Genomic DNA, 25,494 nt, shown 5'->3' with positions numbered 1-25,494 from the left:
AGAGTTACATTACATGATCATGCATCGGATATTAAAACAGCAAGTTCACAAGAGTAATACCTTCAGCCATGTCGTCATCCACAGTGAGTTTGAAGTTTTTACCGCGGCGGACCACTCGTACCGAGTGCCACTCATTGTCGTTGAGCTTTTGTCCGGCATAAAGAACCTCAGGGCCCTTGCCTGAAGAGGAGGGTTAGTTAGTCAAGGGGCGGGGGAAGCACAAGCACAAACCAAATCTTTGTTTCCACAACAAAATAAATAAATAAAATTATTTTTCAAAAAAATTAGAGCTAAAGAGTTTCCAATTTAGAATTAACACATTATTACATTTTGACCTCGCATTATAATGTAAAAATGTGTCAAACAAAACATTTTCTTAGGTTTAAGATCTTTATCCTTTGCGGATAATAATCCGACTTTCAAAACAAAAATTTGGTTTTGATCTGACAACAGAGGAAAGCAGTGTAATAAATCACAACTGGCAGTAAAACAAGAGAAAACAGTTGCTGTTACTCAGACAAGGACTCAAGCGCCGCTATTAAAACTCCCTCCCTCACTTTTATTCCTAGTCAGAAGATGAAGTTAAACCTCGACAACCCCGTTTAACGATCTCTCACAAACTGAGCTGCAGTTTCACTACAACAGGCGACTGCAGAGACGGTGTGAGATATTCTCACAACACACCACTAGAGGGCAACGCAGCCCCACTGAGGTCATCCTGTGGCCACAGCTGTTCATTCAGAATCCTAAAAAAAACTGCTGAATAATATCTCACACAGATTTCAGATCCTAAATGGAGCGTTATTTAGACTGTGAGAGTGATTTGTGGAGCCGTTTCAGATTCTAATCTGGTGACTCAACTTCTGTTGTCCGCTGCTGACCAAGCCATGCAGAGAAATCAAAGTACACTGAGTCACGTTTATGTCGCCTGCGGTTAGATTAACCCATAATATTCACTGGAAAATAGAATTTGAATGAGTGATTTGAAAAATATTGATTCACAGCGGCAACTGTGCAAATACCAAATCAAATAAATCCTAAATGAATCAAAAGTTACATCTTTTAGAATTTGAACTCGCTGCGTCCTTGCTGATTATTCAATGACAATAATAAAGCTAATTAAGCTTGTTTCTTTAACACACACACACACACACACACACACACACACACACACACACATGAACCTCTCTCAAGTCTCTGTTCTCTCTCTCTCTTAATCTCTATCTCTCTCTACGAAGCTGCGAGCGCTTTGGAGAATAATGAAAAAGAAGAGTCCTTCTCATGAGTAAGAGCATGTCCACTAACACCATCTATATATCACATTATAGGCCTATATACTGCAGTACGTGTTAAAATAAGGAGGGCAGGGAAAACAAAGCAAGTGAGACACAGGAATATATTACAGTGAAAACAATATAGCCCATAGAGGTTGGGAGTATAAATGCTCAGCGAGTAGCTATGGGCATACAGGGGGAGATTAAGAACTAGTTGCCTGACTTAATTTAAAAAATGGGCCATTTAAAATATATAGAGTACATTAAGTCAGATTTGCATAACTTTGATCTCCGGCTATTACTTATTTCCCTTCTTATCTGAGAAATCCTCTTATCAGCCCCCTGCATTCACACATCTCTGGCCCTCACATCATCTAGCACACAGGCTATATAATCAAACATTGACTTGAAGAGAAGAAGGCTGCAGATAGAAGAATGTTGACTTACTGGTGTTACAGTTTATCCTGACACAGTCTAGATGGGGAGGGGAGAATAAGTGACAGATGAAATCGCATCCTTCAAGGTTACAGCTGCAGACATCCAAGAGCAAAGAAAAGCCACCTTCCGGGGACGGCCACATGACCTCGGCGGCCATTTTTTTTTTTTGCCTGATTGGCTACTGATGGTCAAAATTACTTCACTGATCCCAATTTAATGTTGTAACTCCGTTAAACGCTGTAGCCAGTAATATTGCACCAGTAGAGGTCAATATTACTGCAGTGATTAGGCCGCTCTAATTCCTTTGGTTTGATTTGAAAGTTTCACATCATTACAGGAGTTCTTATAGAATCATTTGCAAATTGTTTTCCAAAAAAGAAAGCATTCATGGAGTTTGGATACGTATTGGTAGTTGGTTTATTTCCAAAATGGTCGCCTGCAATTCAACGGCCACATCGATTTTGCAACGCACCAATTAGAGCCAAAATAATTTTACTAGTAGCCCACGACATACTGAAAAAAATCAATTGTATACAACATTTTTCATTAAAACTGAGGCTGTATGAGCTTCTGACTCAAATCTCCACCTAAGGGAGAATACTGAACGTATGTTTTGGCAGGTGCAGATTGAAATCCATGTGACCCGGCTGGTCATGTGCCGTCAACCGCAACAGAAAAGTGGGAACAAACAGCCTCGAGCCACGTAGCACCAACACCGTACAGAGACCTGAAGACCGCCTCTCACAGGGACGTTAGTTAATTGTTCTGTGCATTAAGTAGATTTTTACTGAATTTGAAATTCCTTTATTCCTGTCTCTTTCTAAAAACCCTCTCTAAAAACATGACATACGGACTACAGATGTTCCATGTTTTCAGCAGCTGCGGTACATAAATGAGTTAGATTGAAGCATTTTGTTTTTTTGCAAGTGCACATGTGCGTTGTGTTGAGGGTATCTATTCTAGGCTCATTGGTATGAAGGCCTGCACTCTACTTAAATGCAGCACTCGTGCCACCATCTGCAGGCGCGCTGGGTGCTGTGGCATCGGGCTGTTTGCCAGACGGGCCGCAGGCTCGAGGGCCTTTGAAGGGGTGAGTGCCATCTTTGAACAAGGCATGGGAGATGCCAGCTATACCAAGGGTTACTAATGGACAGAGAGAGACATGAACCTGCTATCATGAGAAAAATATAAAAAAAAATAATAAAGACAACAAGAACAGACCCACACGATAAGAATGCATACTACAGGCGCGGCGCTAAAATGTACGGACGCTTACCTGCAGCTCTGATTAGATGGCAGAATATAATCTAAAAATGCTGCTGTCTGAAGTGATGCATGTTTTGAGGACAGTGCCATCTATCAAAGTGATTCACAAAAAGCAAAATGTGCCTTTGGAAAAACCTATTTGTACACAACAATGAGCATGACTAAAATGATCTGTTCAAAAGATGTGCTGCAGAGCATGGATAACTTTGTTAAGTGTTAGAGTGATGGATATCAAAATCTACAAAGACATCTTAAGCATCAAGGCAGATAAACTTACAGTCCAGGCAAGTCAAAACCAATTCATGCAACTACAATGACAGACTACAAAAAAACTGGTTTAGTATGTGTTAGGTCTGATATCAAGTCTGGACCATAAAGAAAAAAATGTACAGAAAACGAAAAAAGAAAAAACACATAAAACAGTAAAGCCTCCTCCTGAGCGCGGGGGGGGAGGAGCCAGCAGGGACGGTTTATACGATACCTAAGTTGACAGTCAGTTTGACTCTCCCGCTGTCCAGCTCCAGCCTCAGCGTGTCGGCAGACTCGCGGGACGTGGCGGCCATGAGCAGGCCGAACGCCCGCTGGGACATGAAGCGGAGGGAGACGTCCTCGGCCTCCGTGTGCATGACGTTCGGGATCACGACTTTCATGTACATGCTGCCGTCGAACGACAGGATGGACGACTCTGCAGGGAGAAAAAAAGACACAGGAAGTCAATTTTCTTTCATAAAATACCTTTCAAGTAAGTGGAAATGCTGGGAAGGAGATACCATCAGATCAGGCTACATATTTCATATGCTTCACCTCCTTTTGACAGCTTGGATTATGTTACCAAAGCTTCTAAATGAGATAAAAGACAGTTTGTGCTTGGAAAGCAAAATCTTACACACACACGTTGGCATGTCCCTTGTATTTTATCAATGGGAAACACACACACGTATGTTCTGAGTGCCCGGTTGCAGCTGTATTCATCATCCACTGACAGGCTTGTGACTTGGAGCCGAGGCTGAGGCGCACTCACGCTGTTCAGTGTGCAGAAAATTAAATCATCATGCTACTTCCTCCTCTCCCCTCTGCTGACGTCGGTTGGAGTCTTAAGCCTGATTGTGGAATCTTTCTTTGTGGGGGGGGGAATATGTAAAACCACAATGTAATACAAAAACGTTGCCTTGTGTTTAATTAAGAACTATGAGAACAAAAAGATGACGGTGGTTCGAGGGCTGCAGGGCCGGACTGTTCTGTTTTTATGAGTTCCAGAAAAAGGAGGAGAAGAAAGTGCGGCAAAGAAAGAAGAAGACTGTCAGCAGACTGGAAGCCTCTTGGGGTTGGGGAGGGAGAGAAAGACAGATTAAAAAAGGGTATCCAACCATGACATACCTGTTTTGACACCTCAGCTTTTTAAAAAGGAAAAAAAAAATAGCCCTGTGGCCTCAGAAATGCACCACCGCTTGGCCTCGTCTAGGGAAATGCTGAGGCTTGTTGGTGAGGGGCTGTGGGAGCATCACACGAGAGGAGGGGGAAGGTTGTACCTGTAAACGACGCAATGTCGCATGTCACGTCCCCTGTGCTGCCGACTACCGTTTATTCCCTTTTAACGCGAGAAATCAAGTTGATTTGTGCAGAAAGAGGCTGCTTACCCATGCAAACAGCGATGCATTTAAAGGAATATTGGATTTTTCATCGCTTAAACGTAGAGATTCATGTGAGATGCTGCAAAATTCATATCTACGCAGTGTGAGATTACCGAGCCGTTTCCAAAGCGGTGCACTGCTGTTGCTTTTAGGGCTGTTGTAAAATCCATTCTATGAACAAGCTGTCGACTGTGTGGGTACAGTAGCCTGGAGGATAATGAAACCTTGGCTCCCTATTGTTCTACTCAATTGTAAATTGCGCAGGCTCTCTCCCTCCATGTGTCTCCTTCGCTCTCGTACACATATGCATTAAAAAAAAAAAAAAGCGCCGTCACACAAACCACACATGCTTGCACATCACGCCGGGCACAGACAGACCGGCTAACTGACTGAGACGTGTATTGATTTGTGAGCCGGGTCAGGTCCCAGGATCAAACGAGAGGAAAGAAAAAAAAAACAGAACAAACATGGCGAGAGTCAATCTGCAGCTCGCAAAAAAAGCCAAAGAGACAAGCAGGGACGTGACGAGCGCCCTGGAAAACAACCTGTGATGTCCAAGTGAACTCGTCATGAGCGCTGGGAAAAAACTATTCCTGGAAATGTTGTTTCAGATGTTTGTAGCTATAAAATCATGACACTGGGATTGGAAAATTCCTACAAGTGCTCGTGTAACTATTTACAACTGTACACACCATCTTTAAACTTAAGGTCTTAAACGTATGTTTGAATTGTTAAGTAACCTGACGTAGTCTAACACACGGAAACAGGATTGAACAAGACTTTGAGGCATCTCTGTGAGGCAGAACCAGGGACTGGATGAGTGGACACATATCAGCTGTCGGTGCTTAGACCTTTTTTTTTTTTTAAAGGAATTTATAGTCATTTTCATTTTGCTATGAAACTGTAACAAACCTGCCCAACGCTTTGCTGTTGAGATGTTTCAATTTCGACCAAAGCGGTCGATCAAATCATCAACCAACACTACCATCTATTGTGTCATGAGCATGGCGAGAGAAAATAAAAAAGCTACACATGCAAACGTTCTTATTTCTTTGCTGTGGTAACAGTGATGAATATTGTTTTTCGTGGGCGGGCTCCTACATTATTGAGCTCACCAATGGTGCATTTATTCAACTGTACACACACACACACAAATCTTGATCGAACTGCTGTATATCATGCAAACATAGGTTAATCTGTTGTGGGACTGTTTTCACCCTCAAAACGATTTTAGCTTTTCATTATTGAAAAATTACCCTCAACTCGTCGACCTTCCCAACAAAGTCTGCTGATATCTGCGACTGCTCCACAGCAGCTTTTTAAGAAAGAACAAAGTCATGGTGGGGTTTATTTTGGTGTTCTGGGGGGCAAAGTGGTCTGTATAACGTCTGGATGTCATCAGTCGGTCCCTGCAGGAAGTGGCTGTGTTGTCGTCGAATGGCTTTTTATTGTCGGAGAGAGGAGACGGGAGACTTCAGTGTATTTTATTCCCACTGCATATATCTTTCTGCATTTGAGTGGCAGCAAACCAAAGTTCTCTAAACCGGAGTTTATTTTTGAGAATGTGATTCATTTAGAACCACTGAGGGACGAAACAAAAGGGCAAAATCTAATTCAAACTTCAAAGATGACTGAGCGTTAGTGACTGACAGGAAGGAGTCCAGTCATCTGCCTCACACTGTTCCCTACTGGTCTGATAAATGTCTCCCCAGTTATCTCCATCAAGGACACAATATTCTGCTTTTCTTTGCCCACTAAATATGGTAATTTCTCATTATTAATTCTACACAAATCCAAAATATTGGATATTTTTCTCAGCTGTAGTTTCAACTTGTTTCCATCAGCAGTCCGTCTCGTCTGCCTACAGCACTGCAGTACTGAGCACACCTTCTGAAAAGAGACACATCGCTTTGCTGTACTGAATTTTGACATTTTTGCATTCAAACGTCTCTGTGCGATATGAGACATGTCGCCTGGAATTACAAACTCAAGCAGAACCATGACGTTGAACCTGCACTTCACTCCTGAAGAGCACTATAGCATCTTTTACTGGACTGTTTTTGTTCTTGCAACTTAACTCTGTCTCCATATTTCCACAGTCACAGGCAGCTGACCATCTCAGCCTGTTAACAGCCCGGCACAAAATGGCAGACAAACACAGACACAAGCTGGCAGCCAGAGAGACATATTGTGAATATTGGAGTCCAGATCCATCAGATGGACAGAACAACAGGCGCAGGCACACACCTTCTGTTTCCATCTCTTTGTTGTTATCGATGAATCTGTTATTTAACGTCACAATCAGTCGATTCACGATTTGGGCTGAAATGTAAAAAAGGCTTATCGCAATTTCCCAAAATGAATATCTTCAAATGGTCCAAAACCCAGTGACTCTTTGTTTTATAATATAAATGACATTTGAGATGGTTGAACCAGCAAATGTTTGATATGATTAGCGAAATAACAACTCATCTTCACACATTATATGAAGGGAAAATTAGGCTTGTCTACAACTTGGACTTATTTCGGAGTCTGTGCTTGCCAAAGATATTGCTGAGGTTTTAGAAAACAAAGACATCACGTCTGTAACAATCTCATGTATCAGTAAGTACAGCAGGTCAAAGTTGAACCGGGATGTTCAGGGACGTTAGCAATGAATCATCCAGGTAATATTTTACTGTTCGCCCTTGTATTGACTTTCAAATACAGTCCGGCATACCTGGACATTTATTTAAACCTGCTTCAGTCTCAGACTTTACCACAGTGAGCACAGTCTTGTCTTTACCAGCAGGAAATATCGGTAAGTATTACGAGGCCAAACACCAGAGGCTGTACAACAGAATCTAGCGTTCGTTCAAGTTTCCAGCTGTTTTTTTTCGCGACGTGAGAGCAGACAGCTGAATCCAACCACCACTTCACATTTCTGGAGAATTAAACATCAGGCTCCGCACAAGTGAAGACAGCCGCTGTGATTACAGCCATTCATACCTGATGTGAAGCTTCTAACAGGCCTCACAAAGATACAGCTGGTGATTGCGCTCCATGCAGCCACATTGTGTTTGTGTGTCTGTGTGTGTGTGTGTGAGTATTTAGATGTATGCACAACACGATATCTATGAACCTCCAGTATGTGCTGCAGTAAGCTGGCATTTCTTAAGAGAGATATCAGCAACAATGAGGATGTCAGTTCAGATGGTAATTAAGCTGCTACTTGTCAGTACATGTGTGTGTATACAGTTTGTGTGTGTATGTGTGTGTGTGTGTGTGTGTGTTCCAGCGAGCCCCACACTTTACATAATTAGCGGTCCAATTGAAGCAGAAGATGGAGGAGGAGGAAAGCTATTAACTGAGAGGCTTCGCAAATATTCAGGGTATAGAAGTGGGGCGGGGGGGTATACACTAGTCAAATCTCTTCTGCACACACACAAACACACACACACACACAGACAGACACACACTTCAGTCCCTGTTCAAACTCTGAGATCTGTATTCTTTGGTTCTCAGTGTTCCCATTATTTACTCTCCTTGGCTGTAACTGTGTAGGATTATCTCATCTTTTTTCTCTCCTAACGGAGTGACACGTCTTTGTTTTGATAAACAAACCAACAAGGGCCTTGACTGTCATTGGCATTTCAAGCAAATGCCTGTCAACCCTGCTCCCACACACACACACACACACACCCACACACACACACACATGGTGTCGGCTGTCAACACTCTTTAGAGTTCAAAAATCATATCCTCATCCTGACAGCAAGGATAAGGACATCGATAAAGAATCTTACAGGCACTAAGTGTGTCTTCGTCTCCTTTTTGTGTGCACATATACAGTGTGTCTGTGTCTGTGTGTGTGTGTGTGTTTGTGTGTGTGTGTACAGTGTTTGTGTATGATGTGTGCACACACTGAAGGCAGTAGGAAATGCCTGCACTCGACAGAAGAGGCTCTCGGCTATCCACAGTAATCCTTTACCACGTGATTCGCTCTGCAGACACACAGGCGAGTGCACACACACGCACAAATTAAGTGCTGCTACAACACGGGAACGTCAGAACGACCAAAAATATCCCGACGAGACTTCACTGTACTTTTAAAGGCACACTCCAGTCGAATAATCCAAAAAACCCCCCTTGTGAAGAAACACCACTTGAATAAAACACAGAGCAATACATTCAAATAAAAAGAAGAACAAGATCTAATTTAAAAGCAAACACATCAGACTGGAAATATAAGTTGTCACATCTACAGAGCTTTGTTCTTTCAACACAGTGGTAACAGAGTTGTAATTGTCGCCGCCCTTAGTGGTACAAATGTGTCTGAAGCAAATACGACTTCAGTTCCCCTCATTACTGGTTGAATTTACTCGTTAAGCGTGATGTTTGTGCCCTGAAAGCACAAAACGACCTCAAAATAACACTGTGGGCTTTAAAAGGGCTGTTGACCACACTGCTGAGTCACTGGTTACTTAACCCAGCAATGACATTATCAAAATGTTGTTTTCAATGTTAAAAAATTAACAGCTCCCACGGCGGCTGTGTTGTCGTCGTCATTTCGTTTTGAAATACAAATCTACGTTAAAGCTGCGATGCTAAGAAATCTTTTAGCCACGGGAGCATATCTTAGCAGACAGCAGATACAACATTAGCAGCCACATGATTGATGTAAAAACTAAACTTGAATTTGAACTCAAATTTAAATGTTTGATCATAGTCACTCGCTAGCTGCTAATCTTACCTGCTGCTTTATCACGCTAGCTAGCACACAGTCAATCAAAACTTTTGGGGATTTAGTGGACTGTGCTGGTCATAAAGCTGCCAAACCATATGAATATGAAGGTTGTTCATAAATACGATGCATTTGGGAAGCTTGGAGCCACTGCAGGGCTTCAGCAGAGACATTCTGGCATTTACTATTTTGGAGTGTGTGCACTGGTAATTTATATTTGACATTTTTAATTGATTATATTATGTATTGTTGTTATTCGTGTTGTTTTGTAGGATTGTCGTAAACAAATTCAGTTTGTGTTCATTCAAACCGCTCTGTGCAACGTGAAACAAACTCAAGGAGAACCATGACGTATTTATAGTCTCTGTATATTCTCTGTATAATCTTGTCGAGGATCCCTTAAATGTAAAACACTCAGCCCCGGCCAGATTTAGAAAATGGCACACACAAAGCACTTTGAAGAATGGCCGACAGTAAAACTCAGGAGGTCAGTGCACTCACAGAGATTACTAAATATTCAACCTAAGCAGGCCCAGATGAGTTTATCAGGATATCAGAAATCATAAAGGGTGATGTAGCGTCAATATGAAACAGTAAGCGGTTTTGTGCATCAGACATATTGAACAGGCTTTACACAAGGATGAGGTCAATCCGAAGAGCTTTATCAACATGTGACAGATAAAATCAGTATCTGAAACAAGCCTCTGCACGTTAGATCGCCTGTATGGTTTTGTAATGGACGTCATACTGCACTGTTTATCCTCTCCGCATTCTAGGTCAGGAAGTGACTCAATCATTCCCACCGTGTCGTTGGCTTAACCCCCCCCGTCGCTGGTAAAAAAGTCAGTGTGGCAAATTCCTCAACAGTCTCTCTAAGATGGATTATTCAAAGCCAAGCTGCTGCAATTTCACCTGAACTTGGATGCTGGAGTTATGATTAATGACAGTTTGTGATGATTTATGGGAGTAAAACGCCTGCTTAGTGGGTAGTTACACACACGGGCACACACGGGTCACTCAGCCTAAATACCTGCACGGTTACCTTAATCACTGACTCTCTAAAACGTGAAGGCGCAGACAGTGTTAGCATTAGAGCCCTGCCGAGGTTAATGGCACCTTTTGCCATCCGGTGGCCAAACAAAAGGGCACTTTGGGGGGACATGGAATGACCAGCGGCTCATCTTGGGCCAAAAAGGGTAATTTGGGGGGCACCCAGGCTCAACGTGCCCTGTTAAAACACAGACATATTCTGTTTAAACAAAAGTTGTAGTCAAATAAATCTTCACTTGGAGCTAAAAGGTCGGGGTGCTCATTCATCCAAACTTTTTAAGATTACTTCCTGTAATCTTGCTTTAGCACAGTGGGGAAAAAAAACAAATGTTTTCTGTATCTTCTACATTATGAACCGCTGTGATCCCCCGCATGCTGTGAATTCATAAGGAGGAGAATATCTCGATAAAGCAAGTTTGATTTATTGCTTTGCCCTTGCCCGAAAATGTCCTCAATTGACCGCGCATTGAATCGAAGTGGATAAACGCACATCGGTTGATGCCTTTTTCAGACCTCAATAGTAAAGAAATGTCAGGAAATGAGGGGTGACAGAGAGAGATGAGGGAACGACAGACACAAATGTCAGCAGCTGGACAGCAAACTGTGGATGTCGCTGTTCATGTCTGGCCTCATAACCCCCGGAGTCATCAGGACGCCACATGTTAGTGCACTTCTACAGTATCTCTGTTTGGGGATGAGGAACAATGCCTGGATAGTTTTATACATGTTGAAGATTAAAGAGACAATCAGACCAGCTTACTGTGGAGGAGTGAGTGTGTGAGGCCAGTGCATACTGACTATACCTGTACAACTATCCGGAGTGTCCTTGCAACTTGTAAGATTTAAAATATATGTATATTAGCAGACAGTGCGGGGGGGAAGAGCCGTCTGTTTTCCTTCGGGGGTTGCCTTTACCAGATTTTCAGTCCTTGTACCAGGAGAACTTTGATCTGCCTCATTTCCAGCAACTCTAGCAATATGTTCGATGGACGCAACAGCCTTGTATTGCCGTACAACTCCTCCACATCTGGTACACTGAGCTGTACCGCCTGTTCAGCGTTTGAACCACCTGAGTATGCAAATTAAATATACAGTAGCTACCTTCACCGGACTCTGGAGGGGAAGCGAGGGAGGGGAAAGCTTCTCCCGCAGCTGCCTGAGGCTCAGTCTGACACAATGGGTGTTTGTAGTCAGATGGCATAACAGTCACCGGTTGTGTGTTTAGCTGTAACGAGTTTTAACTTGTGAACTTTCGGCAAACCCGGCCCTATACGTAACCGTCAAGAGGAAACAAATAATGCAGTTTATGCACACCTGCATGTGACACCCAACCGGTGAACCACGGCACCATCAGGGGGCAGCAAAGTCAAACACAGCCGGCTGCTGTTGACACCAGCTACTGGGGAGATGAACAAGGGTGGAGATGAGGAAGGTGGTAACAGGAGCGAGGGACAGAGAGGAAGAAGGAGAAGGAGAGATATTAAGGCGACTGAAAGAAATGAACCGCACAATGAGACCGAAAGGAGGTGAATTTAATAAGGAGAGGGTTGAGGTGAACCTCGGGGGAAAGCAAATGAAGTAACTGCAAACATAACTGACGCGATATTAAACAGGGCCGACTCAGTCTTTGAATATTATATTAGAAAAACACACGTGGCAGCAGCTTACCGGAGTGTCTCTTGAAGCATGAAAATACTATTAGAAAATGCTAATTCATGCTACTTAGCAAAACATGCAATCCTGGATACTACTGTAAACCCCAGAGAGTGTGAGGTACCACCTCCAGCAGAAAGGAGGATTCTGGCTTTTTTTTTTTTTTTTTTTTTCTTTTTTATCTTTAAAATCTGTTAGCTTCACTGGGAACCTTCCTCCCTGCTGCCATGAGAGGTTTGGAGACTTGTCAATTTCTCAGATGGCCGAACACTGAAGGCTTGATTTCCTCTAAGTGTTCTCTCTCTCTCTTTCCCTCTTGCACAGTGTGTGTGAGAGCGAATGAGGAAAAAAAAAAAAAAACCCACACAGAGCGAAAAGGAGAGTGAGAGATTCGGTGTGTGTGTGTGTTGGAGGGAAAGAAAGACAAGAAAAGGAGAATTGCAATGAGACGCGGAAAGCAAGGAGAAGATGGATGCCGCGCTTTCCCATCCTCCCTTATTTTTCTGCATAGTGTGCCACAATGAGAGTCAGGGTTTACATAACCCAGCACAGCTCCTAAGCACACATTTAATTACAAATGGGGATTAGGGAGCAACAGCATAATGTTCTAAGCAGCGAAAAAGCGGAAACGAACAGATCGTTTTAAAGTGCAGGAGGATCTGTTCTCCTCCCGGGTAAACATTGTCAAACAAATCTCTGCCTCTCCGCCGCTGCCTCGCTGGCATTTTTAACAATTCAGTCAACAGTTTGTACTCCTTTCTCTCCTTCTCCTGCTCCGTCCATCAGCTACATCAGCCTTTTGTTGTCCCTTTTTCGTTTACGCACGGTGTGAATGTGTGGAGTCGAGTTGCGTCAGGCATTACTGGCATACTGTTCCAGCACAGGGGGACGACTGTCAGCTCGCCGGGAGTCTATCTTCTGGTGCCTGGAGGCAGGAAACACCATCTTTGATGGCAACTTAAATCTCCTCAGTAGGTGAGGAGAGAAGAGGTGAGGAGAGGAGAGGAAAGGAGAGGAGAGGAGAGGAGAGGAGAGGAGAGGAGAGGAGAGGAGAGGAGCGGAGAGGAGAGGAGAGGAGAGGAGAGGAGAGGAGAGGTGAGGAGAGGAGAGGAGAGGAGAGGAGAGGAGAGGAGAGGAGAGGAGAGGAGAGGAGAGGAGAGGAGAGGAGAGGAGAGGAGAGGAGAGGTGAGGAGCGGAGAGGAGATTTCATTCTGTATTTCTTCTCCTGCATGTGCTCAGGGAAATTACCACAGCCGGCATCCACGAGAATTAAAATTCAATCTGCATGACCTCCAATCACCTAGGACCTCCTCTCTGCAAAACCATCATCTCAGCAAATGTAGAGGGGAAGAATAAGAGGATAGTAAAATAAGGTGGAAAAAAAAAAAAGAAAAGAAAGAGCCACTTCCCCCCCAGTCCCAGAGCAGCATCGTGCCCATAGTCGAACCCATGAACTCGGTTGGAAAGAACATGCGACACGCTTGATAATGCAGAAGATAGCAAAGTCATTATTCTGCTCAATTCAACAACAGCGGGAAGGAGATAAACATTAAAAGACAAATGGAACAAAGCTGAGATGAGGAGTGAATGGAGGGCTCTGTTTTTCGTTGTTTGGGGACCGGGAGATATGGAAATGAAAAAAGAAAACGCAGGCTCGGGCATTTTCTCCACCCGGTACAATACAAGCTGAATGTTTCGGCTTCGAAATGAAATCGGATTAATTTAGCATGCTTCGCTCGACTGCAAAACCGCAAAACGAGCCAAAAGAACACACATGCAGCCACACAAAACCTCAGCAGTTTGAGTGGAGTCACGCGAGAACCAAAAACACTTAACACGTTGGCTTAAATACACCGACTGTCATTTTTTCCTCAATTTAGAGTTTTATTCTAAAACAGCGCTCTGTATAATTTGTCAAAGCATTTTAGGGCTTCATCCATTGTGACACTGGCTATTGTTAAAAAGTCTCTTGAAAATGAGCAACAGGGAGGACTGGGTGTGAGCGTTCTGACACACACTTACTGTTTCAAGCATCTCAGCATGCACTAAAAAAAAAAATAATAAAAATGTCGAGCCGTGTGTCAGCTCACCTTGACACATCTATTCTAAACTTAGTCAAACAGTTTCTGGTGTCACATTCACTGCTGACACCTTTCAAGACACAAGGACTTAAAAATATATTGTTTTTTTCCCCAGAGGAAATATACCATACTCATCATTCAGCGAGAGATATGACATATTCTTATTCTTTCATTGTTTTTTTTCTGGAGGTATAGACCTGTCAATCACATGGTTTGCTTGTTAGCTACACCCCAAAGGAGGGAAGCTAGACGGCTGATTTATCACACACTGCATGTGCACGTGTGACGGACAGATAAAATATGGCATACGTAATACGGTCTCACTGGTCGCTAACAGTTGTAGACACGTTATTATCACTCTAAAATGAGTAGGATATGGTTGCATTATGGCGAGGTGCAGGTGCTGCTGCCGCCGCTGATGCTTCAAATCTACCACCTGCAGTGTCTCGCAGATGTATCGCAGAGGCTTCATGTGCTAAATGATGTGAATCAGTGAACACGTCCAGGGCTGGCGGGCTTTTACTGTCGGTCTGAATACACTTTAAAGCTGGGAAAAAACGAAAGAGACGAGGTGTGGTTTAATCGCTCACATGCATTTTTTAAATTATACTTAAAAAGATGCAGATTTAAAGGCAATCGAGCAACGTAACTGTGTAAATAAAGCCGAGAATAAAGTAAAAGTGCTTCTAAAAAAGTGTCAAACGCAGGATTGTTCAGCCGTTCTCCTCCTCGCCCTCATCAGTCTCCATTCTTAATCTGCTGTCCTCTTCTGTAACCTTCCCCCCGCCCCCTTTCTGGATTTTCTTTCTCTTCTCTCCATCTTCCTTGTCTTGTCCCATCCTCCATTTTACACCCTCCACCCCCTGTTCGTCCTGTGTGTGTGTGTGTGTGTGTGTGTGTGTGTGTGTGTGTGTGTGTGTGTGTGTGTGTGTATGCGAGCGCTGGCCTGTTAGTAAGGGCAGACCTTGAAGTGTCATTTTCTCTGTCTGTGGAGATAAATGTCCCAGCAAAGGTGCTTATCACCCGTTTATGGTGAGAAGCAGGGCTGGGAAAAAGGCAAGGGCGCGAGCAAGACGAAGGTTAAAAAGGAGTTAGAGGGGTCAGAGATGTGCGTTGGATCTTTAAAAACTGTTATCCTTCCTTAAAGACAGAAAAGGAACCAAAGGTGGAAACACAAACACAAGAACTCGGGCTACAATCTCAGCTGTCTGGTAGCAAGGGAGAAACCATTTTCACTCCGAGTGACAGAGCTAAAGGGAACGCCGAATGCTTAATCATGAGCTTCTAAAAGGCTTCCTCACCCCTCCTTCTCCTGGTGGATATCTTTATGATAACACAGGAAAAGTGGCTGGAAAACTCCAGCTGTCTACATCTCAGACTCAAACTGCTGAGAGGTGAGCGGCTCCAGCGCCGGTACTCAGAAATCTTCACGACTGACGCGATGTTCTTTTCATTCCAAGCAAATTGTCGTACAGGAGCTTTACCCTGCATGCATCACCTCGTCCTGCCGAGCAGAAAGGATGACCTTGGGGACAAACCCATAGACAGCCTTTAATTCTCCCGTTTTAAAATCATAAAAGCATTTCTGGCTCACGGATGATAACTGTACAGGGCCAGGCACTTTAGTTTTAGAGACACACAAAAAAAAGCTAAAATATTTTTCCAAGGATAAACTATGGAGAAAACCATTTCCTGACTGCTTTAAGGTCAAAACCAAACATCAGAAAGTGTTAACGACCTTTCAAAGTGTTGGAACGGCAGGTACGCTCTGCGGTTTTTATGAAATGTTGAAGGTTGAAGGGCCACACCGGCAACTTCACACATTAAGTTTTGTTTACTCGTCGTGGGAGAAAATACTTTTAAATGAGTTGCATAAGTTCATCTTTGGCTTTAGAGAAGATTTTCTGAAGACAGAAAATCTTATCTTAGCTTCGGTTTGGAAAGATTTGTAGTAGAAAAGCCGGCGATACTCACCGGGAGTGATTACTGGACGGAGAAGGTTCTGGAGCTCTGTCCATATCAGAGACTGAAAGTCAAGATATTAAACCGATGTCTCGTCCACCTTGACTGTCACTAAATATCGTATTACATACCTTCAACACAAGTAAGTATTATGTGATACCAGCACGGCATATCTGCAGATTGTTACATGCTAAGGCTAACTAATAGCTTAAATCAGACTGTTTAACCAGATGTTATTATAGCCAGGTTTAGCTTTCGGGCCAACTTAAAATAATTCAGTGCGGAGGAGGTTTTGTTTTTAACTCGAGGATACACGCAGAGGAACAACAGTATTGCTCGCTTGTTGGACCTTGAGTTTTTTAGAGTTGTATCACTATTTAGCTTCAGGTACACAAAGAAAGCTTTATTTACAAAAAAAAAAAAAAAGAAAAGAAGAACAACATCCGATGAAGGATGCTGGAGATCAGAATAAAATGCTGCGGGTGAGATTAGATGAGACACACAGCGATCAGCTCAGAGCTGCAGTTTAAATGTCTGCTTTCATGTGAACCGCACACTGTTAAATATTTGACATTTGTACATTTACAATAAACTACTGGCGACTAATTGAATTACTTTCACAGTAACTAAGTAAATGTCTGTAAGAAGACAGCTGTAAACTGTGGCTGTGATGTCGTAATGCCATTATTTAGTGAGATTTGGCAGTATGTCTTTAACTATATTCAATTTAAATTAAAAATTGAATTTAAAGTATTGTGTTTGTATGTCAAAGAATGTATTGTGAATGTAAACCCCGCTTGCTACATAATTATAAAGGCTAAGCCCAGTTAAATATGCAGTTTACCTTTGGAAGTAACTGCACTAATGTTTCAAAAAATGTTCAATTCACATTTACATCACGGTTATAGAAAATAAGAGCCACTAATTCAGAAACACTTCATAAGAACTATCATTAACAAATGGTAATAAAAATAATGGTCATTAATAAACGGTTTCGCAGTGAAGCTGCAACATAACTATTAACTAATGTTTGATTAAATATGTATTGTTATCTAAGATGGACTTGTCTCTTCAAATTGTTGTAGTTTTAACATTTTTGCAAGTTCTGCAACACTCTGAATAAGATCCATGTATAAAATACCGTGCAGGTTTGACGTGTGCAATGGAAATCATATGCGACAGTAATTGATACTTGACTTTAAGAAATGATTGTCACGACGGCAGCCTGGCAGCTACTCACACGGCTCCGAGATCAAGATGGACTTTCAACAGCATCAAGATTTCTATCGCTGCGGGTCTAAGACGTTTAGACAAGCATGTCTGTATTATGCCACTCTAACACTGTTGGAAGTGGCATTTAGCATAAATGGGGAGCTGACCTCATCTGAATACAAATGAGTCTGTAAACTATTCTTAAAGAATTATTAATAGGTCATCAGATTGGGTGTTGAGACGGAGCGTTTGGAGACGCCGTAGACTTGGAATATTGCTTTTCATAATTCTGCCCTTATTCCAGTAATCCCCTCCATACTTTCCAATTATGCAAAGAATAGAACAATTATTGTGAACAACAACAGCACAATGATTATGGCAGCCAAATTAGAAGCTAATTAGCTAGCAAATGACGGCCCATCGGTCACAGCTTGCTGAAGTGTTAAGGTGCTGTTGGTCCTGTGAGGTTAGCGACGTGAACTACGCAATGTTGTATGCAGTTCTCCTGTCATCCTCAACCAATCATTAGTACATCATCTGCACAATAAAGCACTTTTATAGTAGAGTATAATTTCAAATTCATCTCACAAGATTAGCTGCAGGAAGGTGGCAAACGTCAGTGTCATCCGATTTCTGTTCTGCCATCATTACCTATGATTAAACTGAAGAAAAAGCCACGTGGCAACCTATTATTTCACTGCCACTTTAAATAAACCTCACACTGAGTGAGCACCTAATTGTATGGTGTGTGTGTGTGTGTGAGAGAGAGTTCTGGTGTTTTCTACCTTTAAGTGAACCGATGTGATTGATGCGATTGAGGCGTGTATGAGCTCAGGCAGAAGTGTAATGATGTGCAAAAAAAGAAATTAAAAAATAGGATCCTCATAATCCTCATAACCACTTAATATAGAAATGATCGATCATATGGATAATTGTGATGCAAATTATATAAATAAAACAATGATTCAGTCAACGGATGGTGGTTACAGCACTGCACTGCCTCCGGTACAAGCATCACGAAAGAGGAGAGCGGCACTATGATGAGTGATGTCACCGCTGAGCTGTGGTGTGGACACACTTCCAGCCATCAGCTCCGGCCCGGAGCCATCACCGCACCTCTCTGGTGACAGTCGGGAAAACACAAGCACTTACTGTACTTGGGCGGTGGCATCTTGTCAGAGAAAATGCAATATGCATTAGACACAATCCAATCTGTCTCTAGTGGATTGGTGTGTGCACATAATGACTGTGTATCCCAGTCCGATTGTGTGTGTGTGTTTGTGTAGATGCAGCGGAAAGACGGAAAGAGGAGAGTCTCAGTGGGACCGCTCGGCGCTGGGCTGGCACACCGTCAGACAAACACACTTCATTACAGGCCTATTTACCTGATTAACTGGGCTACTTTATCAGCTGCACAGCACTCTGCAACACACGACTGTCAGCAACACCCCGACTCCCTGGAAGCTCCCCTCCCTCCCACACCCACACAAACAGACCCACATGCAGTTTGCAAACACAAAGCCCGGACTTACCGACTGACTGTTTGAGTGAGTGACTAGCTCGCCCGAATCGAAGCGGCGCGCATGAATTCCCATCGCTTGGCCGAGTCAGTGGATGACATCAAATACACCCCCCTGTAGACCTGAATTAATGTCAGCGCTCACAAGTTAGACTCAAATACGACCTGAATTATCTGTTGTACTTGAGTTTTCCTTATGGGGAATAACATTTGGGTAACCTTTTCATGTAATGGAATGTTACAATCAAAAAGGAATAGAGCCTGGAGCTGCCTCCCAAAGACGAGAGAGAGGACAAAGCCCATCTTGGAACATTATCATTACAGGAGGGTAATGATTCCCTTTCTCTTTTGCTTTCTGTGAATCTGACTGTAGGCTATCTGAGAAGAAAATCATTTTTCTAGCATCGCTTTTTTTTTTTTTTTTTTAAAGTGCTGTACCGAACTGAAACCTGTGTGCCTGATTCAACCCAATTAGACACTTCCCACGCAGACGGGGAGTGCTGACACGCGCATTCTTCTCACACGTTAGCGATGATTAAAGCTGGCACAGCAGAAGACAGTTAAAAAAAAAAAAAAAAAACAGGCTGCAGAAATAAAGAAATAACATATCAATTGCACAAGCCGTATCATTCTAAGGACAGCAGCGTGCAAGGGCAAACATTTCCCCCTCGAAACACGTGAAAACATGTGCCCGGTGTTGTATTTTCAGCGAGCAGCTTCTCTCATCTCGTCGCCACATGTGCCTGTCGGGGCTGCGGCGAGCCAAGCTGCCCTATTTGAATACAGATCACAGGTGGACGGGATTTTGGCAGGGCTATACGCTCTCGGTCACAACCTGGAGTAGAGGGCCCGATCAAGGCCAGGGCCACCCCCCCCCCCCGTATCATACACTTCCACGGGGGACATTGGCACTGCGCGGCTGGTACGAACACACACTTTAAAACTCCGGCGCTGGAGGTCATGACGAGGCTGATCATGTGAACGGATGTAAAGATATACAGGAGGCAGACACTGAAACATATGGTCATATACAAACAGTGAATGAGGATATTTATACATCACATTAATTCTGTGCACATGTTCATAAGTCACACACACACACACACACACACACACACACAGACAGTGGCTGGCTCCCATGCTGACACTACATCTGTTTGTGTGATACCTCGGCAGACCTCTGATCACAGGTGCTGTCGAGTCTCATGGGCTGGGTTAAAGGAGACGTGTGTGTGTGTGTGTGTGTGTGTGTGTGACTTTTTTACTAAGCCGGCTTCTGCGGACACACTTAGACTAAACCATAGTTAATTGCAACGGTTACTTTCACCTGGGAACTTGAGCTGAGACCCCAACTGGGAAAAAAGCTCATCCGTAGGTCTCCGGTCAGTGGTTAGTATTAAGGTTATGGCACGCTCACACTACAGGATTCAAGCCCTAATATTCCACTCACTGTCAAAGCCAAATTACAGCTCACTTTCGTGAACTGTTCAAAGACACGATCTGAGAGCGCGCCAAGAGCTCAGCGATGCTTCAAAGATCCCAGAAAGAAATCAGGCAGGCTAAATGTGCAGTTGTGTCGGAGACTTAATAAGGCCACGCAACAGGCTGCAGCATGTGAGAGCAAACTGGATTGGGAGATAAATGCAACGTGGCTGCAAAAACAAAAAAAATACTTGGCTCACTTGTTTTCTGGAGACATCCATTTAGGAAGACAGATACCCCATCGGAGCATGGTACCGCGTCATGTCCCGTGTCACTTCTCACATTTGTTTTCGCGATACAACCCCCTGTCACTGATAAGTCATGTAGCGCGCAAACAACGAGGGGTCCATGATGTGTAGTTACGTGTTATGTGTAGGAACGGTGCGGTGAACTGACAACCCTGAAAGTCGTGTAGGGAGACCGCTGTGTCAGGGTTAGAGTTAATGAATGTGACATGAATCAACATATCTGTAAAAGAGAGAGAAAGAGAGGGAGGCAGAGATGTAGACGGTAAAAGGGATTTCAACGCGAACGAGCGGAAAAAGAGAAAAAAAACTGAGAAATCACAGACACACACAAACACACACACAGACGCACAAGAGATAAGAGGCAGAAATGATCTGTCTACTAAACCTGGCACAGAACGCAGCGCAGACAGGAGCTCTGTTGTCTGTTAGTTGTCGCCTGGTGCGATCTTTGATCTCCTCAAACAGTCTAAAATATCTGTCGGGTTGTATTTTCGTCCTGGTAAACAGGGCGAGAGAAGCTGCTTGCTTTTTTGTGGCTCCCAGTGGAAAAACAAGGAAATTACACACAACAATGCGCTCTGTTAAATACAAATTTGACGAAATCGTCCCGAGACTTTCAATTTTGATCATTCCATTAAATGGGTTCCAAAATTATCACGAGCGCTTAATGTGCCAGAACGACCTCCACGAGAGTCTGGGTGTTTTCTCAGAGCGGAATAATTCACAGTGATCCACCAGTGAGGGCCTGAACGGGGTGTTAGCTGATGAAATGTTTTAACTTCTCTTTAGATCAGACTTCCTCGTGTTTGGCTCGACTGTGGAGTGTTTATTCTGTAACATCGTCTTTCTGAGTTTCCTGCTTTGGCTCGTTTGTCAAACCTCTGCTTTTAAAGGAGCTCTACAAAAGTTTGTTATTATTCATTCTTAACATCTCACTTGATATTTTGCCGTCCCATGAGTATAGACGTGCAGTTGTATCTGATACAGTGGCCACCAAGTATGCGTAGATTGCCGGTTTTGCTGCTATGAGACGTCTCTGACTTGAGGAATTCAAAGATGGAAGTACTGACGCAACGTAACAACTACTTCAGCTGCCTCCCGAGGAAATTCACTGAATTAAATGATATCACAAACAACTGCAGGCCGAACAAACTGCTTTGAACAAAAAACAGACAAAAGAGCTTATTTACATTGCAGCAGAAAGTCACCAGCAAAGGCCAATCATTGTAATGTAAATGCGTAACCTTTGTTACACTCCCTGGGAGAGCGCTGATCTCTATCATTTCACCCCCTTGTCTCATCGTACAAGCACAATTCTCTGTTGTACCGTATAGCGTATTTGAGATCAATAGCAAGCGCCAAGTGTGAATACATCTCAGTGGTTGTTTGATATTGTCACTAGGGAGCTCCGGGGGCCGCTTAAAAGCACAGAGGAGAGGGAAAATAAACTATTCTACCAGCATGACTAATAATATTCCATTGGTTCCTAAGCGCAGCACATTCATTTTGAAAAAAAAAAAAGAGAAAAAACACCACACGTCGTTTCGAGCCCGCCAATTCAAATCAAAGCGATTTCTTCATCTCGAGGGCTACTGTTTCCTGAGCAAGACAAGAATTAGCTTCGAAAATATTCTTCTCAAAACTGTACTGTGAGCAATCATTAGAGAATACAGAAGCTAATGAAATCAGACTAATTTGTAAACTTAGCTTGCAAATATCCAGACGTTGTGCTATTTGCAGATGATGTTGTCAGCCTGGTTTTATCAGACTGTGACCTCCCGTGTGCAGCTCGAAGCTGCAGGTCAAACAGCGACAACGAGGGCAGGGGAAAAAAAAAAATGGCGGACTGTTAAATTCAGGTGAGCGCTCGTTCACAAGTGATTGTGCAGACAGCCAGAGTGAAATAAAGCTGGCTTTTTATTGCCGCAGAAGGGGAACGGTCCTGGGGTAGCTCCAAATCAAAGCTCTCAATTTGCCGCTCCGTCTTCTCTCCGACCCCTTTACCTTTGGGTAGTGACCGAAAAAAGGAAAAGAAAGATCGCTGACACAAGCAGCTCGAGATGAAGTTCCTCTGCGGGGGCGGAGAGCAGTTCAGCAAACTGAGAGGACCGCTGTATCGAGCTGCTGTGCCTTTGACCTGACAGGAGCTCTAGCTGAGGTGGTTCGAGCCAGACCACAGAGCCGACCCAGAGCACACCGGAGAGAGGACCCATCCTGAACTGTAAGAGGAAGGGAGGGGAAATTATATCCAAGCGCCTCTGTCAAAATCTTTACCACCAGCCTTGTGTATGAAAGAGGAAAGAGAGTAGATGATAGCTGGATGTCAATGCAACCCTGCCCTTTGTGCAGCTGTTGGGTGCATGGCTTTAACACATGCATTAGATTGGTAGTAGTTATTGGCTGATGCGCCAGGTAGTTCAGGTATTGGAATCGTACCAGGAACAAAAATAATGGTATCAGAACATCAAGAGATAGAAGTCTGCTCAGAGAAACTAAAAGGCCCGGGCATGTTTACAATCAGCACAATATACCACACCTCAAGGAGCGCCGTGTGAAGAAAATGTGCTCCACCGACTGAAGCTGTGTTCTCTACAGCTCCAGAAGTGCGAGGCAGAACTCAGAGTCCCTCGGGTAATCAGACAGCTGCAACAGCACCGGCTGAGAGCAGACGTACGAGCATTCAGAGGCCCGCATGTAGGAGGATGACGAACAGAACGGAAGAAGAAGAAGAAGGAGGAAGCGAAGGGGACCGGCAGTCTGAGACTGAGAGTGTTTGAGACACATGACTTGATGTTTGCTTCACGTGGGTAGAAGGTCATCGAGGCACACCGATTGTATTTGAAGCGTTTTCTGCTGTTAATACCCTTTTGTGCTGTTGCGACATTGCTGCTAAATCAGATGAAAACTGGCTAAGGCAAGGTTAACTTTATCAGACAGCCTCAGCCTCTACTCCCACTGGAGGTTTGGCTCTTTCACAAAAAGGACGGGACGTGAGCTCTACATCGTTGCAAGGTAGAATCACCTTTTTCTTGTTTTATTTATGACAGGAGCATTTCAGACATCTTACTGTGGAAATTCTGCTTCCTCTGAATTTCATCTTTTTTAAAGAGGCAAAAGAAAGATGTACAATACAGCTGAATTATTTAGGGTATATTAACAACACATGGAGGACGTGTTTCAGCTCTTACAATGCATACAACAGTCTCTTTCACAGACCTTTGTCAGTGTAAGGAACATGTTGATCCTTATACTCCTCTCACTTTTCTCTAATCATTAACAGCACGTTATCATCAGCCGGCCTCCCACAGTCACACTTACTGCAGGTTGTAACAACCAACTCTCTGGATACTCATTATTCCGCCTACAACTACATTTCTTTACACACCTCGTGTTCTTTGGAAAATACTGAAAGCCCTCTTCTGAACCCCGAAAATCTCTGTAAAATGCTAAAGAAAAAAAAAAGTGAAGGACAATCTGAACAATAGTCCGATAACACACTCTCTCCCACAGCTCGGAGTGTCCCTATCTCCACCGTCTCATAAAAACTTAATGCGTCCAAGCTCTTAAAACCCAGACAAGGAGAGCCCATTTCACCAGCAGAGAGAAGTTCAATTTCACCACCCCAAAAAAAGGGCTTCGCTTTTCGAAATCCACTTGGCAGAAAAGCGAAATCCTATTAAATCTTTCAGCAAAGCTTCCATAAATATTGTGAGGGAAGTGTCCCAAGTCACACTTCTTCCTGCCCGTCTGCTAAAACAGAGCACTGTCCACTCTCTTGGAAAAGCTATTGTTAGCAGATAGCGGTTACATCACTGCCTTTACAACCATCTTTTCAGGAAACCAGAGAAGACGGTTCAACTTTGTGGAACCCCCTCAAAACTAACAGACAGTCACACAACACTCGTCTGTAGGTGCACTGATGAAGTAGATTTCTTAGCACGTAAAAAAGGAGTAAAGCTGCTGTGTCCTCTTTAAAAAGTCTCCTTTCAAAACCAATAGCGTTTTAAAACGACCGCTATGAGAAGGATAACTCAGCCGTCACACAGAGCGACTGGAGGGAAGTCTCACCTCTCTCGCAGGTGCTGTCCCAGAAGCCGGTTCCAGTACAGTCGCAGATGAAGCGGTTCCAGCCCTCCTTACACGCTCCGTTGTTCTTGCAGGGGTTGCTGTCGCACTGTTTCCCCGTCACTTTGCTACACGACGACTTGATGCCGGTCATATTCTGGGACTGAGCTATCTGCCGGATGTCCTTGCTGCGTCCGTCGATGAACAGATCCCGCACGCAGCCCACGTAGCCGTAGTTGAGCATGGCGGTCCAGAGCTCCGTGGGGAGCACCAGGCCCACCCGGTTGTCGGGCAGACCCCCCAGATAAAGGTCTCCCTCCAGGTCCAAGATCTCATTTTCCCCGCTGGCTGTGAAGGGGGTACGGCGGCTGTTTACTGAGATGATGCCTGTAGGAAAGAAAAATCCAATATTAAATACTGGCCAGAGACAACACTGTAATACTGTACATGTCATGTTATCGCCTACCAACACTGCTGGTGGAGCGAGATATTATCACTCGCTTCTTGTTGGTTTTGTTTCTTTCTTTGTGTGTCTACTGTTTCTGGGGTCCAACATATTTCACTGGCTACTAAAAAAGAAGAATTTGTCTCTGCTAAATTCCTGAAATAACAGGAGCTCTGAACTGAAAACATGTGACAGATATTCTCCTCAGTTAACAGTGCTGTCACTTCTCTTTAAGGACTGAAAGAAAAAAAAAAAAGAGGCTGATGGTCCCTTTTTTTTGTTCATCAAAGTGAAGACAGAGGTGAGAATGACAGATGGGGTTTTTTGGTTTCTGATTTTTGCGACCAGTGACGCTAACAGATTGGAGGTGCCAGTGAGCATGAGAAACAAAGTTATAAAAGTACCTGACAAAAAAAAAAAAAAACAGCACAGAGTCTGAGCTGAG

At 43.6% G+C, this 25,494-nt stretch overlaps 1 protein-coding gene across 9 annotated transcripts in view; it reads right to left on the bottom strand.

Annotated features, from left to right (window-relative positions):
- nrxn3b (neurexin 3b) overlaps window positions 1-25,494 on the bottom strand; it is a 282,849-nt gene that overhangs the window by 171,571 nt on the left and 85,784 nt on the right. For all 9 annotated transcript variants that reach the window (XM_037086532.1, XM_037086533.1, XM_037086530.1 and 6 more), the window contains 4 exons: window positions 24,608-24,991; window positions 3,460-3,663; window positions 1,722-1,748; window positions 61-180 (listed from right to left, as the gene is read on the bottom strand). In XM_037086532.1, coding sequence (XP_036942427.1) covers window positions 61-180; window positions 1,722-1,748; window positions 3,460-3,663; window positions 24,608-24,991 — 735 coding nt within the window. The remainder of the gene's footprint in view (window positions 1-60; window positions 181-1,721; window positions 1,749-3,459; window positions 3,664-24,607; window positions 24,992-25,494) is intronic.

This window comes from Acanthopagrus latus, chromosome 22 (assembly GCF_904848185.1).
Source record: "Acanthopagrus latus isolate v.2019 chromosome 22, fAcaLat1.1, whole genome shotgun sequence".
NCBI classification, from domain to species: Eukaryota; Metazoa; Chordata; class Actinopteri; order Spariformes; family Sparidae; genus Acanthopagrus; species Acanthopagrus latus.
This window is presented reverse-complemented; position numbering and strand designations above follow the sequence as displayed.